Source organism: Mustela lutreola, chromosome 6, assembly GCF_030435805.1.
Source record: "Mustela lutreola isolate mMusLut2 chromosome 6, mMusLut2.pri, whole genome shotgun sequence".
Classification (NCBI taxonomy): Eukaryota; Metazoa; Chordata; class Mammalia; order Carnivora; family Mustelidae; genus Mustela; species Mustela lutreola.
Window position 1 is genome coordinate 112,442,906 of NC_081295.1, and position 15,011 is coordinate 112,457,916.

The 15,011-nt window shown below is 39.5% G+C and overlaps 1 protein-coding gene across 1 annotated transcript in view; it reads right to left on the bottom strand.

Moving 5' to 3' along the window:
* Nucleotides 1-14,805, bottom strand: part of LMBRD1 (LMBR1 domain containing 1) — a 134,084-nt gene extending 119,279 nt beyond the window's left edge. Inside the window, exons 1-2 of the mRNA XM_059178367.1 lie at nt 14,558-14,805; nt 7,820-7,996 (exon numbers count right to left, since the gene is read on the bottom strand). Of these exons, the coding sequence (XP_059034350.1) occupies nt 7,820-7,996; nt 14,558-14,635 (255 nt within the window). The 5' untranslated portion in view covers nt 14,636-14,805. The remainder of the gene's footprint in view (nt 1-7,819; nt 7,997-14,557) is intronic.
* Between the last annotated feature and the right edge of the window lie 206 nt (nt 14,806-15,011).

Consider the following 15,011-nt stretch of genomic DNA (forward strand, 5'->3'; position numbering starts at 1 on the left):
GAAAAAAGTTCAAAGAAGAAAGAATGTAGGCTTTTTAAAGCCAAAGATTCACTGACACTTAGAACCTTTTACCCTGCAAGTTCTTTTTTGTTAAACCAAATCTTACAGTAATAAGAAAATATTAACATTACTATTTTAAGCCTAAAAATATGCGTAGAATATACAACATCATTCAAGTACTATTAGTGCATTTGGCTTTTATACCCTGTCTTGCCTCCAAGGTACATACTGTCAAAAGAGCTTAGTTTATGAAACCTTCCTCCTTTTACATTTTGAGAACCACTACACCCTTGATACATATTCTAGACCACGGCCTCCCAAATTAGAGACCAAAAGAAACTACAGAGTGATTTAAAACTGGAAGGGTTGGAAGAAAAAGAATACTAGAGAATATTAAAGAATATTTCAGATGAAAGGGAAAGAAAATAAATTCCACAGAACACAGATGCAGTGGGTCATGTATGTAAAACTTACTTTCCTATTCTTCAAGATGACTTTTAGAAATGCTCAGCCCAACCCAAAAGTATACAACTCACCTCAATTTCACCTGATATTCTCACCTTAGACCAGTGGCTTTCACTCAGGGGTGACTTTGTCCCCGAGAGGGATTTGGCAATAGAGTCCCAGGAGGTCAGGAGAGTGTTGGTGTACTAGCGGCATCTTATGGGTAGAGGCAAAGATCTGCTGTCTATGATGCCCAGGACAAAATCCACAACAAAGATGAACCAGCACAAAACGTCAACGCCTAAGAAACAGTGACTTTGAGGTCCCTAAAACAATCTGGAGTCAAAAGACAGGAACTAACTCAACTTACTACCAAATCTAAAACCTACTTCCATCTGTATTCAAATGTCAGTCCTTCCTTCTGCCAAGTACCTATACTCCTATTTATAGTCACTCCTTTCACATTAAGACCTCCACCCTTTTGCTTTCTCAAAAACACTGTACCTGCAATACTATCTTCTCTTCCCTCTAAAAATTTCTCCGACTCCACTGAATCCTTAAGTAAACAAACCCTGGTAATTTCCACTAAACACAGGGATATACACATAACCACCTCAAATAAAAATACCCGCCTTGGCCCCACTTCTTACTCCCTTAGAAAACAGAAGTTCTAGAAAAGTTTTCAGCATTCCCTATCACTCTGTCCACAGTTAACACACTCCAACCCTAAAGCTCCACTGAAATTATTTTCTTGTTCTTTGATCACCACTGACCAAAACCAGCAGTCACTTCTCTACCCCTCTCACTACACCTCTCAACACCACTCCCAACTCCCTACTTGACACCTCCACTTGAATATTTAGGATAGGCACTCTGAAGGTACTTTGTCCAAAATACAGCTCTTTTAACATGACTTAAACATCGTAAACAATTTGGCTCCCGTCTTCCTCTTGAACTTAGCTGGTACCAAAGTGAAACCTCCAACACTACACTTCAGCCAAATAGGCCAAACTCACCTCTGTCTAAAAGCTTCTGTATTTGCTGTTCCCTCTCCCTTTCACCTCTGGACCTTCACCTAACTGGTTCTTCCTCATCCAGGTCTGATCTCGAGTAACCTGTTTCAGCAATTTGGCCTTCCCGTACCCCTATCTGAATTACCCAAAACTTAGACTTCCATAGCAATCTGTTATATTTCCTCATAAAACGTATTGCTCTAAAGTCAGCTTGTTTTGTTTACTGTCGGCCTGATCTCACAGAATGTAAGCTCCATGAAAACAGCAGCCTCATTTATTAATCTCCCACACCCATGGGTGTCAGGTATATTCTACGCTTAATAGGTATTAATAAATGTATTTAAGCTGCAGTGAAGAATACAAACTTCTAAGACACAGTTTGAGAGTACAAATGAGGCAATACTGGAGAGTTAAACCCAGACATCCAACACCAACATGCCATGAAGAGAGATTAATCATTGGAGGAAGGGATTTAGATATGAACATTTTAGCTGTCAAAACACAAAATGTTTCAATGCCGTATCTTAACTACTAATTTTTTTTTTAAGATTTTTATTTATTTGACAGACAGATCACAAGTAGGCAGAGAGGCAGGCAGAGAGAGAGAGAGGAGGAGGCAGGCTCCCTGCTGAGCAGAGAGCCCGATGCGAGGCTCGATCCTAGGACCCTAGGGATCATGACCTGAGCTGAAGGCAGAGGCTTTAACCATTGAGCCACCCAGGCGCCCCTTAACTACTAATTTTTTTAAAAAAATGTTTACACATTGTATAAAATAAAAAATACTTATTCATGATAATGTCAATTTTTAATTTTTTTTGTGACTGTACATTTTGTGTTATATCATTATCCAAAGTTATTGGACAACTATATAAGACACTGTAACAAAACACTTACAGCTATTCTTTAAGGTTTTTTGTTTTGTTTTGTTTTGTTTTTTAATCTGAAAAGTTAATTGTTCTGTAAAAGAACTAGAAACAAATTATCTGGCTAAAATTATTCATAGTGCCATGTGTAGAGAGAAAAAAAAATGGAAAACAACTCATGCATTATTACAATATACCCCTGCCATAAGGAGGAAGAGAAAGCAAAGAAGGGAACTAACAAAATAGAAAGTATTGTTTACTACCTGGTTATAGGAAAGCTTGAGCACCCTCCATTCACAATCACTGACATCTGCAATTTCCAAGTAATTTATATCTTATAAACAAGACTACAATCATTTAAAGACTTCAAAATACTGGAGATGAAAATGGATAAAATGAATACATATATTCATTTAGGAGTAAGAAATGCACATCATAAAAATTAAGATAAAATGTAATTCATTATAGAAAACAATTACCAACTTGTACATTTCTCCTAAGTAATAAGGAAGGATAGGATAGGTTAAAGCTATTATGGCATACTTTTACTCTAATATGGCTGAACTTACAATTGTGGTATGAAGTCTGAAGAACTAATTCTTAAACATTTGTATTTGTTTTTCTTTCACTAAGCACCTCAAGAAATTTCATCAGTAACTCTTTGGAGAAAATACTTTCTACAAATTATTAGGAAAAAGTTTTTTAAAAGTCCATTCAGTTCTACTTTTAAGCATTAACAAAGATGCCCTTCAAATGAAAACTCATGAATTTCACTAGTCCCCCAGCCTCTCACCTAAAAAAACAAAGAGAAAGAAAGGGAAGAAATGTTTTAAGATACCAAGAAAAAAAGCATCAAAGTATTGGGGGGCAAAAACTGATATATTATCTCAGCTCTAAAGTAACTAAAAATAGAACAAAATAGAGATAAGTAAATGCAAAGTAGAAAAAAGGAGAACATAAAATTAATAAATAATCTGATAAAGAAAGAAGTCTGTAATAAGTAGAGGAAAAAACTAACATTTTTCTCTTGTAATTACTGGTACCACATTTACATTAAGCAAATATAAAATAAGCACATTAACTACAGTTATACATTTTCTTCCCTTAGGGAACAGTTAATAAAACATGTGCCCTAATTTTTTACAGGTTAATAGTTTTGCTTTCGTAGTGGGTGAATTCTCAAACTCTTGCTCAACCAAGTAGACTGCATCTCACAAACAAAAATTAGTACCCAGTGACTATTAATTTAAGCATAGTCCCAAACAACTATGTAATCCAAGAGAAAGTTCAAAATTTCATGAAAATACTTAGAAATTTCAAAGAAACATATTCCCCTACAAAATCTAAACAAACCAAATATTATAAATTCAAAACGAAGAAATCTCCTATTCAATCAATAATTATATAAGGGATAATACAACTTCTATATCAGATCTATCTATCTCTGTATCTTTATATATATATATATATATATATATATATATATTCTAGTGAACAAAGAGCTCTGAAGCCAGATTGCAGAGCTTCAAATCTTGGCTATAACACCTACAGGCTGTATAACCTTAAAGAGGTTACTTTACCTCTCCAGACTTTGGTTTCTTATCCATAAAAACATGGATAATACTATACCTCACAGGGTTGTTTGGGAGGTTAAAGAGTGGTAATATATTATTAACCACTGAGAACAGGATCTGACAGAGTAAATATTCAATAGATGTTAATTATTATCTTCATATAGCACTTGGCACATGCTAAGTGCTCAACTAATAGTTGCTAAATAAATGAGCTAACTGGGGTGCCTGGGTGGCTAAGTTGGGTAAGCACCTGACGGGCTCAGGTCATGATCTCAGGATGCTGGGATTGAACCCAGCATTTCAGGCTGTGTGTTCAGTGGGTCAGTTTGTTCTCTTCCCTTTCTCTCTGCCCCCCCATTGCTCATGCTCCCAGAAAGGGAAGGTACGTGCACTCTCTCTCTAATAAATGAAGTCTTTTAAAAATAAATAAATAAGTAAATTAGTAACGTACAGTAAATAACTAATTTTCACAGCAATCATAATATATCTAAACCTAACTACAAAAATGTTTTCAAATTTTTTAAGTCCAGGGGCATCTGGGTGGCTCAGTGGGTTAAAGACTCTGCCTTAGCTCAGGTCATGATGCCAGGGTCCTGGGATCAAGCCCTGCATTAGGCTCTCAGCTGGGAGCCTGCTTCCCCTTCTCTCCCTCTCTCTGCCTACCTCTCTGCCTACTTGTGATCTCTGCCAGATAAATAATAAGATTTTATTTAAGTCCAACTGGCTCAATTCAGGAACTTATTTTGGAAGCAGGCAACACTGCGTTATCTGAAATAATATTTCATTCAAGTATTTAAGTATCTACTTTGTGCTAAACACCTGGGATACATCAATAAAGAAGACACAGCTCCTACATCAAGAAACTTAAACTGTTGGGCGCCCAGTAAGTTAAGCAACTGCTTTCAGCTCAGGTCATGATCCCAGAGCACCCAGATCAAGTCCTGCATTAGGCTCCCCGCTTCATGGGGAGTCTGCTTCCCACTCTGACATTCTCCTCTCTCATGCTCTCTCTCACTGTCTCTCTCAAATAAATAAATAAATCTTATTTAAAAAAGGAAACTTAAGCTATTAAGAAACTTAAAAATGGCTGCTGGGAAGATGGTGGAGTAGGAGGACCCTGCACTTACCTCTTGCCACATGGCCATCTAGAGAACACCCACATGAGCATAAGTAACCCAGAAAATAACCAGAAAACTGGTAGAACAGACTCTCTGCAGGCTGACATAGACAAGAGGCCACAGTGAGGCAGATCCACCCCCTCTGATCACTCTTGGCAAGATCTCCTCAAAGCAGTGCCACAAGCTTGGCAGTGTGTGCACAGTCCAGACAATGGTCAGCACCACCCCAAAGTGAGTCCTGCTCCAGGGAGAGGGGAGGATAACCACACACCAGTCTGAGTATGAGCCCAACAGTGGGCTGGGGGCAGGCAGCTGGTCTAACTGCAGGCCCCGCCCACCAACAAAACCTTCCCTGGGGCAGGGGTCTAGGGGGGGTTGGGGGAGATGGGACAACAACACAGGGAAAGTGCCTGAAGTTTGGTGCTACTTCATCTATGGTAAATGCCTGGTCTTACTCAATTCAAGCCCAAGGCAGCCCCAGACTGGACCACTAACACAACCAGCACCAGACTCTGCCCACAATTGGCAGAGAGCCATTGTAGGCTGAACTGAAGGCAAACAAAGCTCCACCACAACGGTAGGACATCTTCGTACACACATCAGAGACTCCCCTGAAGCACCATTTTCTGGTGAAAAGGAGACATTACGCTGCAGAACCTCTTCTTCATGAAGCCACTACTCTCAAGTGCGGGAAACATAGCTAACTTTCCTAACACAGAGAAATAGAGACAGCAATAAACAAAATGAGGAGACAGAGGAATGTGTCCAAAATTAAAGAGTGGAAGAAAATAAGAGCAAGAGACCTAAGTGAAATGGAGATGAGTAATATGTCTGATAGTGAATTTAAAGTAATGCTCATAAAGATACTTGCTAGAATTGAGAAAGGAGTGCAGAACCTCCATAAGATCCTCTACTAAGAGAAGGTAGACGTAAAAAAGAACCAATAGGAGCTATGGGATTCACTAAATGGAAATAAAAATAGACTACCTGGAATAAATAGTAAATAAGAGGAAGTAGAAGAACAGCAACCACCTGGAGGACAACAGAGTAATGGAAAGTAATCAAGCTGAGAAGACGGGAAGGAAGAAAAAAATACACAAAATGAGAATAGACCCAGGGAGCTCAGCAACACTTGTCAAGCACAACAGTTGCAAGATAGGGATCCCAGAAGGTGAAAAGCAAGAAAAGGGGGCAGAAGATTTTGTGAGGAAATAATAGCTGAAAACTTTCTGAATCTGGGGAAGGAAAGAAAAATCCAGATCTGGGAAGTCCCCAACAAAACCAACCCAAAGAGTTCTACACCAAGACACAAAGTAAATAAGATGGCTAAAAGTAGAGACAAAAAGAATTTTCAAAGCAGCAAGAGAAAGGAAAGCAGTGACATACAAGGAAAACCCGATATGGCTATCAGTAGGTTTTTCAGCAGAAACTCTGCAGGCCAAAAGGAAGCAGCATGATAAATTCCAAGTTTTAAAAGGTAAAAATCTACAGCCAAGAATACTCTATCCTGGAAGGCTTTCATTTAGAATAGAAGGAGAGAGTTTCCCAGAAAAACAAAAGTTAAAAGCAAAATGAGCCACGTCTCTCTCACACATAATACCATCAGTCTGTGGGTCCCAAATTCATAGTCCAGCCACCCCCCTGCCCGAGTCAGCATGCATGGCCTGCCCCCTGATCAATGCCAAGTCAGCATACCTTCACTTCACATTGCCAAGCACTCAAACTGGCACTCTTCCCCTCAAATTTCAGTCCCTGTGCTCAAGTCTGTGCACAAAAGGTGGCATAATTATAACAGCAGAACAAAGCAACCAAAAACAGCGGTACTACTTATGTAGAATGTATGATGGATAAAAGGAGTGTGCTAGGCTGAGAACATCTCCAACAAGCACATCAAAGAACAATACACACGGTATGATTCTGGTTAGTAAAAGAAACAAACCTGGGAAAAATAAAACAGGATGAAATCAGAGAGGGAGACAAACCATAAGAGACTCTTAAGCATAGGAAACAAAATGAGGGTTGCTGGAGGGGAGGGTGGTGGGCAGATGGGGTAGCTGGTTGATGGGCATTAAGAAAGACACATGATATAATGAGCACTGGGTGTTCTATGTAAGTGATGAAATCACTGAACTCTATCTCTGAAACTAATAATACACTATATATTAACTGAATTTAAATAAAAAAAGGAAACCCCCAAAAAAGAAACTTAAAAATATGTTAATTGAAAGGGAACACAGAAACCTTCCAGTTCAACACCCTTCATTTTAAAAATGAAAAACCTGAAGTCCAGAAAACTTAATTTAGCCAAAGATACAGCCTAGACAGTAAAGAGTTAAGACTAGAAGTCACATCTTGTAACTCCCAGCTAGCTTAGTGGTCTTTTCTGCATACCATACTGACTCAAAGTACTTGATATGAAACAGATTGAGAGTTTGATCCACCACTAACAAAAGCCCTGCTAAATTATTTATTTTATTGCATTAATGTAAATCAACTCAAACTTCAAGAGAGCTATAAGAGACACAAAAATAAACTATTGCGATTACTTAATATATTTTCAGATCAACAAAAGGGATTCTTCACATTTGGAGGGTTGGTGAATTAATAGTTCTTAAGTCAATTAACAGTTTGTTTCTAGTCTTCCATGATGGTTGTCCCATTCTCAGTTTCTATGCTGCATTTCCACTTGCATTCTTTCCCTGGAGACAACAATAAAAGCACAATATATACTGGACTGCTAAACTTAAACACTTAATTGCCAAGAACTTGAAAGGGGGAAAAAAATCACATAGTATGACAGTAATTACCTTAAATGTACCATTTTGATTTTTCATGTAAGAAACCAAAAATATATCCACTGGAAGAAGTGCTGATGTGATAAGTGCAATCGCCAGAGAAAAAATTGCCGTTATGGTGGAGACAACTTCACTTTCCCGCTGACTTTGGTATTTACGAACATATATCCAACAGAATGCCAAAATAGCCTGAAAGAGAACAGAAAGAAATGTTTTGTTACTGCCCTATGTATTCTCTACACAGAGGATAGTATGTGTTTGAAAGTTTCCAATGGGAAACTGTCAAATGAAGGTTCTTTTAGATATGTTAAGGAAGGTGTACTACCTCTTATAAACTGGTGCAAGATTTATAAATTTTCAAAGCCCATTTCATGAAAGCAGCACAACTTCACTTAGATGCAAAGACACATACACACACAAAAGTTATTGATAACAATGCTCAATTACATATATCCTCATTGAACCTCATTAATGTTTTCATGCAACATCATAGTTTTAATTAGTTTTGAATAGTTTTTACCTACAGATTTCTCCAACCTAACAGAATATAACTTGAAGTGAAATTAACTTCTGACCCATTTTGACAGTTTAAGAATACCATTCAGCTAAAGATTAACTGCCCATAATCACCATGCAATTAACACATTATACTACAATTCAAATTTTAAAGGACCTTAAACAAAGAAAAGTGAACATTTAAAATAAGTACACATGCACTGCAAGGAATTTTCCAGCGATAAAAATACAATCAGTTGTATTAAGGATGACAACCTCTAATCCACCAGGTACTCTTAATAGTTACCAATGCCTTTCTAATGACTAACATGGAGTATAGGACTTTACCCAGTTTCAGATTCAGTGGTTTGGAGCAGGCCCAGAAAATCTGTATTTGTAACAGCCTTACCAGGTAAGGCTGCTACTGGTCCAGGAACTACATTTTAAAAAGCTCTGCTCTACTCAAATTTAGGGAATTGCATATAGGTACTAATCAGTAATTCTTAGCCTAGGTTGTGTAACAATCACCTGAGCAGTTTTTTAAATACCCTTAATGCCATCCCCACAAACCAATTCAGAGTAAAGCTCCTCCAAGCAATAGCATTTTAAAAGCCTGAGGAGGGGCACTGGGGTGGCTAAGTCAGTTAAGCAACTGCCTTTGGCTCAAGTCATGATCCTGGGTTCTGGGATCTAGCCCCATGTTGGGCTCCCCGCTCAGCAGGGAGTCCACTTCTCCCTCTGTCCCACCCCCCACCACCCCTGCTCATGTTCTCTCTCTCTCTCACATAAATAAAATCTTAAATATATAAAAAGTAAAACTAAAAAAGCCTGAGGATTCCAATCTGAGCCAAACTTGAGAACCACCGCTATTTGTTTCCCATTTTATTGAAATACAGTTTACAAACAATGTTACATTAGATTCAAGCCTACAACATAGTGATTCCACAATTCTACTCCCTATGCCATGCTCACAAGTGTAGCTACCAACTGTCACCACACATTACTACAGTATCACTGACTCCCATGCTGTACCTTTCATCCTCAGGACTTACTCATTCCGTAACTGGAAGCCTGTACCTCCCACTCCCCTTCACCCATTTTGTTCATCCCCTCCCCTCCGGCAGCCTACAGTTTTGTTCTCTGTATTTATGGCTCTGTTTCTGGTTTTTTGTTTTGCTTTTTATATCCCATTTGCAAGTGAACTCATATGGTATTTGTCTTTCTTTCTGACTTATTTCACGCCCCGGGTTCATCCATGTTGTGGCAAATGACGATGGAATATTACTTAGCCATAAGAGAGAACCATTGCTTTAAATAAACTCTATTAAGAGCTCTGAGACAAAAGTATTGTTTTGTCCTTTCATTCTTGAACATTCCTTTGTGGGTATCCTGTTTAGGAGCAACTAACAACAGCAGCTAATTTGTTTCACAGCTTCCAAATTCCCCTATCACAATCAAGATGTAAGAACAGCTCCACCACCACAGAAAAATCCCCCTTTGTGCCTGTGTAGTTAACCCCTCTCTCTCTACTCTCCACCCCTGATGACCACTATTATCTGTCCCTATAACTTCTGCCTTTTCCAGAATGTCATAATGTACTTATATAGCGTATGGTCTTCTGAGTGTTCCTATATAGCTTCTTTCACTTAAGATTTTAAATTTATCTAGGTTGTTTTAAATCTATATTTATTTTAAAACTATCTAGGTTGTTTCATGTAATTCCTTCATATTACTAACATTTCAGCTGGTGTCAGAACAGCAGGAAAAAATAAAGAACAGACCGTAGACTTTGGAACCCCAATGTCGGAAGAAAAAAAAGACCTAGGTTCAACTTCTGTCTACTTACTAATTTATTTTAGTTTGGGGAAATTATTTTCTCACAAATTTATATTAATATTTTAATGGACTTTTTTAATGAATTCACAAATATTTAAAACATTCCTCAAATTATTCTGAAGCCACTAGAAGCTGAGCTTAATCATTCTATCCTTAGCAGAACCTGACACAAAGTATTCAATAATTTTTTTGATGGATTTCAAAAAGATCTGCACTTTTACAAAGTTTAAAGTGATAGGTATTACTGCAGAAGAAACTGTTTGCCAATACCAGCCAGACAAGCAGGGAAAGGGCAACCAGCCAAAATAGTTAAGCCAAAGGATCCTGAACTTTTTGGTCTCACAATCCCTTTATATTTTTAAAACTGAGAACCCCAAAGAGCTTTTTGTTTATATATTAAATCTATCAGTAGTTACTGTATTATAAAATAAAACAAATGTCATGGTCTATAAAATAGTAATAAGAATACGTCATAGCAGGTTATAAGTATTAAATAAGATGTAAAGAGTTTATAGCACAGTGCCTGGCCACAGTAACTGCTTCCCAAATAGTAACTGTCATATGAATTGCATATGTCCATATATATGAACAAAATGTCATATGAAAGATCATAGGAGCATTTCATAAAAGAAATATGTAATTTTGCTAACAATCATAAAGAAAGGTTTAGAACAAGCCCCAGTCCCTCCCACAAAATTTTAATTTAATTGGCCTGAGTATTAGGATTTTGAAAAACTCCCTAGTTGGTTTTGATGAGCAGTGAAGGTTGATGACTAGGGCAGAGGTAGGAATGAGAATATGTTTCTTAAACTAATGAGCATATATACTACCTGGCATCTTGTTAAAATGCAGATTCTGATTCAGGGAGGCTAGGGTCTTATATTTACTATTTCTAACAAGTTCCCAAGTGATGATCACTTTAAGTAACAAGAATAAACTTGCTTTACAGTAATGAAGACTCTGTCTTATATAGCAAAAGGGAATGTAATTGGGGGACTTAGGAAGAAACCCTTAGATTTCGTAAAAGAGACAAAGTTAGATTATAGAATTGGAAGGACCAAACCTAACCATTTCCCATGTGGCAGAAGACACTGTATAGTCCACTCTGTTTGCCCAGGATCACTCAAGTAGTCAATCTTAGTGTTCTGATTCTTCAGTAGATTATTGGCAGCAGTTCTCAAAGTGTGAAGTCCTCCAACCCCTAGCATTCCCAGAACCTTTTCCAAGGATTTACAAATTGAAAACGATGCTCATAATACTAAAAAGTCATTTGCCTTTTTCATTATGTTGACACCTGCACTCATGCTGCGTAAGTCGGTGGTAAAACTGCTGACAAATTAAGCATGAATCAAGACAATGGCACCAAATTGTGCTAGTAGTTATTTATATACTTCACTACCCCCTCCACACACACAACTTAAGACTGATCTTAATGAAGCTGTAAAAATTAACTTTATTGAACTTCAACCCTTGAATCTTTTCAATACTCCATGGGGGAAATGGTGAAGTATGCATTGGAGTTCTCCAGCTGCACATCAAGGTGTGATGGCTGTCTCCAGGAAAAGCATGACCAAAGCCACATAAGACATTCTATTCAAGGAATATCACTTTTAAGTACAAGTGATTATGGTTATTCAGACTTGGATATCTGGCATATTTTGTTGAAATGAACAATGGACCTATCACTTCACAAAAAACAATTGACAGTATCTGTTCCCAATGATAAAATTTCATCCTTTCAATGAAACTCAGAATTTTGGAAAACTTGTATCCATTATGGCAAAGCTGACAGTTTCTCAATACTTATTTCTGCGATATTTCTTCTGACAAGATCAGTAATATAATTAATGGGATATTTTGTTATTATGTAATGAAATATATCCATATTTGGAATATCTGCATAACTCAGTGAACCAGATTTTCTAAATAATCAATGCTTCATGTTATAAAACCATGCATGGGCAAAAGATCCAAAGTGCGAAGTGGACCAACAAATTTTAACGTAACAGAATGAAAAGTTTAATGATAGGGTTTCAGATTCCATTGTTTCAACTAACCTTTAGAAAGTTTCCAGTTACTGAGTTTTGGTGTAGTACTTAACAACATCCACAGTTACCTAAAAATTACTCCTCTGCTTCCAAGTACATATCACTAACATAGGATATTTTTCATTTACTTCAACCAAAACACTCAAAAAACAATATACAAGCAGACATGAGAATCTAGCTCTCTTCTAATACGCCAGGAATTAAAGAATTTTGCAGAAAATTAAATAGCCCTTATTACTAATTTTTTCTGCTCCAACATCTAGTTTCAAACTCCTTAATTCCCCTCTCATTTTCTCTTTTCCTTCTATACTATCACCAACTTCAGTACCTTCCCTTCTTCATCTATCCAAAGTCTACCTCAATTCCACTTCCTTCCAACATTGCTCTCTACTCTCAAGTCCTAGCTCATTTATATAATCATACTTTGGTTTTCAGTACTTAAAATACCTGTTTTAAGAATTTTTATTCTTGGGGTGCCTGGGTGGCATAGTCAGTTAAGCGTCTCGCCTGATATTGGTTTCAGCTATGGTTGGGATTTCATGATTTCAGGGTCATGGGATCTAGCAGGGCATGGGGATCCACACTCCCATACTCCGCGGGAAGTCTTCCTGGAGTTTCTCTCTCTCCCTCTGCACTCTGCCCCCAACCAAATAAATAAATAAATCTTTTTTTAAAAAGTAATTTTTGTTTTCCCATTATCTTCAGGCTCTCTCTTTTTTTTTTTTTTTTCCTTTTTTAAAGATTTTATTTATTTGACAGAGAGATCACAAGTAGGCAGAGAGGCAGGCAGAGAGGGGAAGGAAAGCAGGCACCCTGCTGAGCAGAGAGCCCAATGTGGGGCTTGATCCCAGGACCTTGAGATCATGACTTGAGCTGAAGGCAGAGGCTTTAACCCACTGAGCCACCCAGGTGCCCCTCTTCAGGCTCTCTTAAAGGCCATTTTGTTTCCATCCTCCCACAATTTATAGCACGACTCACAGACATTAAACATTTATTAACTGATAACTGCCAAGATACTCCCACTAGACTTTGATACTCATTACATACTCATGTGTTTTTTCCTAAACCAACCGTATATAATGGCCTGAAAAGTGACCTCCTGAAGTACAGGACTTGATGGGCTTTGGGGCCAAGGCCAGCCACCCTTTACTGTTTCCATTTTCTCCACTAAGAGGAGTAAAGTATGCTGCAGTGTAAAGGCAGTATTATTTTCTGGGAGAGTGATGGTAGCAAGAGATAACTTTCCATAAGTTTTCACACTTTTTTTATTTTTTTTGGTCAGGGGAAAAGTTTCTGCTGAAACATTTACCAGCAAAACACACCACTTACTACCTAGGTTGCAGACACTGCAGTGGAATCTAACAAATACAAGCCTTGATTTCTGTGTTTGGCGGTTGATTGTTTTTTGTTTGTTTGTTTCAGTAATGCAAAGCAGCAAAATACTCTGGGTCACAAAGCTACAACAGGACAGGATAAAGACAATGAAGAAAGAGGGCAAGAATGGGGAAGGGTATGGAAAGAAATAAATTGAACCCCCAAATAAAATAAATCCAAGGGTTTTAATATGAGACAAGGAAGTAAAAACTAGGCCACTGGGGCTACTGAGGCCCACGTTTTGATCACTAGATAAACAGAATTAAGATGGTAGGCAAAGAAAGCACCTGAGTTCTGAAACGCTGTAGTATATACATCCTGATACTGGCAGTAAAAAGGACTACAGATCTCTCCCCTGCGTAAATTTTTACATCCATCAAAAAGACTCTAAAGGAATGTGAAACCTGGAAGTCAGAACACCTCACGTCATCAAGGCAGAATCGCACAATGGGTAGAGAAGGTTGGAGACTCAATAACCCCAGGGGTAAGGAACACGGACAAAACCCCTTTCAAGAAGCAAAGAGGCCCCCCTCCAGCTCAAGGCCAGCGGCTACTGAACTTGCGAAGATCAGGCGCTGCTGCCCCACACTCGTGCTCACGTCTCACGTGGGGACTTAGAGGCTACTTCTCCCTTCTCAACCCCCAGGGTCTCCACCGTCCCCAAACTCCACCCGTCCCGGTGCCCTGGTCGGGGATAAGGCCAGGAGTTTCGAGAACGGAAACCTGCAACATTAGACGTCATCTGGGAAAAGACAGGAAAGGCGGCCGGAAATCAGAGAATCAGTGCCTCCCTTCCCCACTCGCAGGGCAACCCCCGCCCCCGAACAGAGGAGCGTGCCCCACCCCGCCCCGCGCCCCGCCGCCACAGTCCAAACTATAACGGGGGCGGGGCGGAATGAGGAGGGTCTCCCGGGCCCGGAAAGGCCAGCTACAGGGCCGGGCCCGCCCTCTCTTCCACCAGTCCAAACACTGGGAAAACTACGAGTACCTCCCCTACCAGTAGTAAGAGGCCGAATATGCACCAGCCGATCACCAGCTCCGCCGAAGCCGCGCCGCCGGGCGCCGCCGCCGCCATCTTCACTTCCGGCCCTGACTCCTGGGGCAGAGGGGGTGGGGAAAGGGGAGGGGGAAAGGGGAAAGAGTGCGAAGGACTCTGCGCCCGAGCACCCTAAAGGTTAAAGGGCCTGAGGGGGCGGAGCAAGTAGTTGCCAAGGAGACCCAGCCCTCGAGCGTCCCCTGGCGTAGAGCCGAGCAGGGGCGGGGCGCGCCCGCGACGCCGTGACGTCACGGCGCTGCCTGCTCGGGAGGTGATGAGAAGGCCCTCTGCGAGGGTGGTGGTGTACAGCACAGCAGCCTCGTTGGAATACTTGAATCGGACTAAGCGGATGGGCTGGAAAAGTGAGGGGACTCCACGAGGGCCCGGATTGGGTTTTTTCTAGAAATTCAAGCCA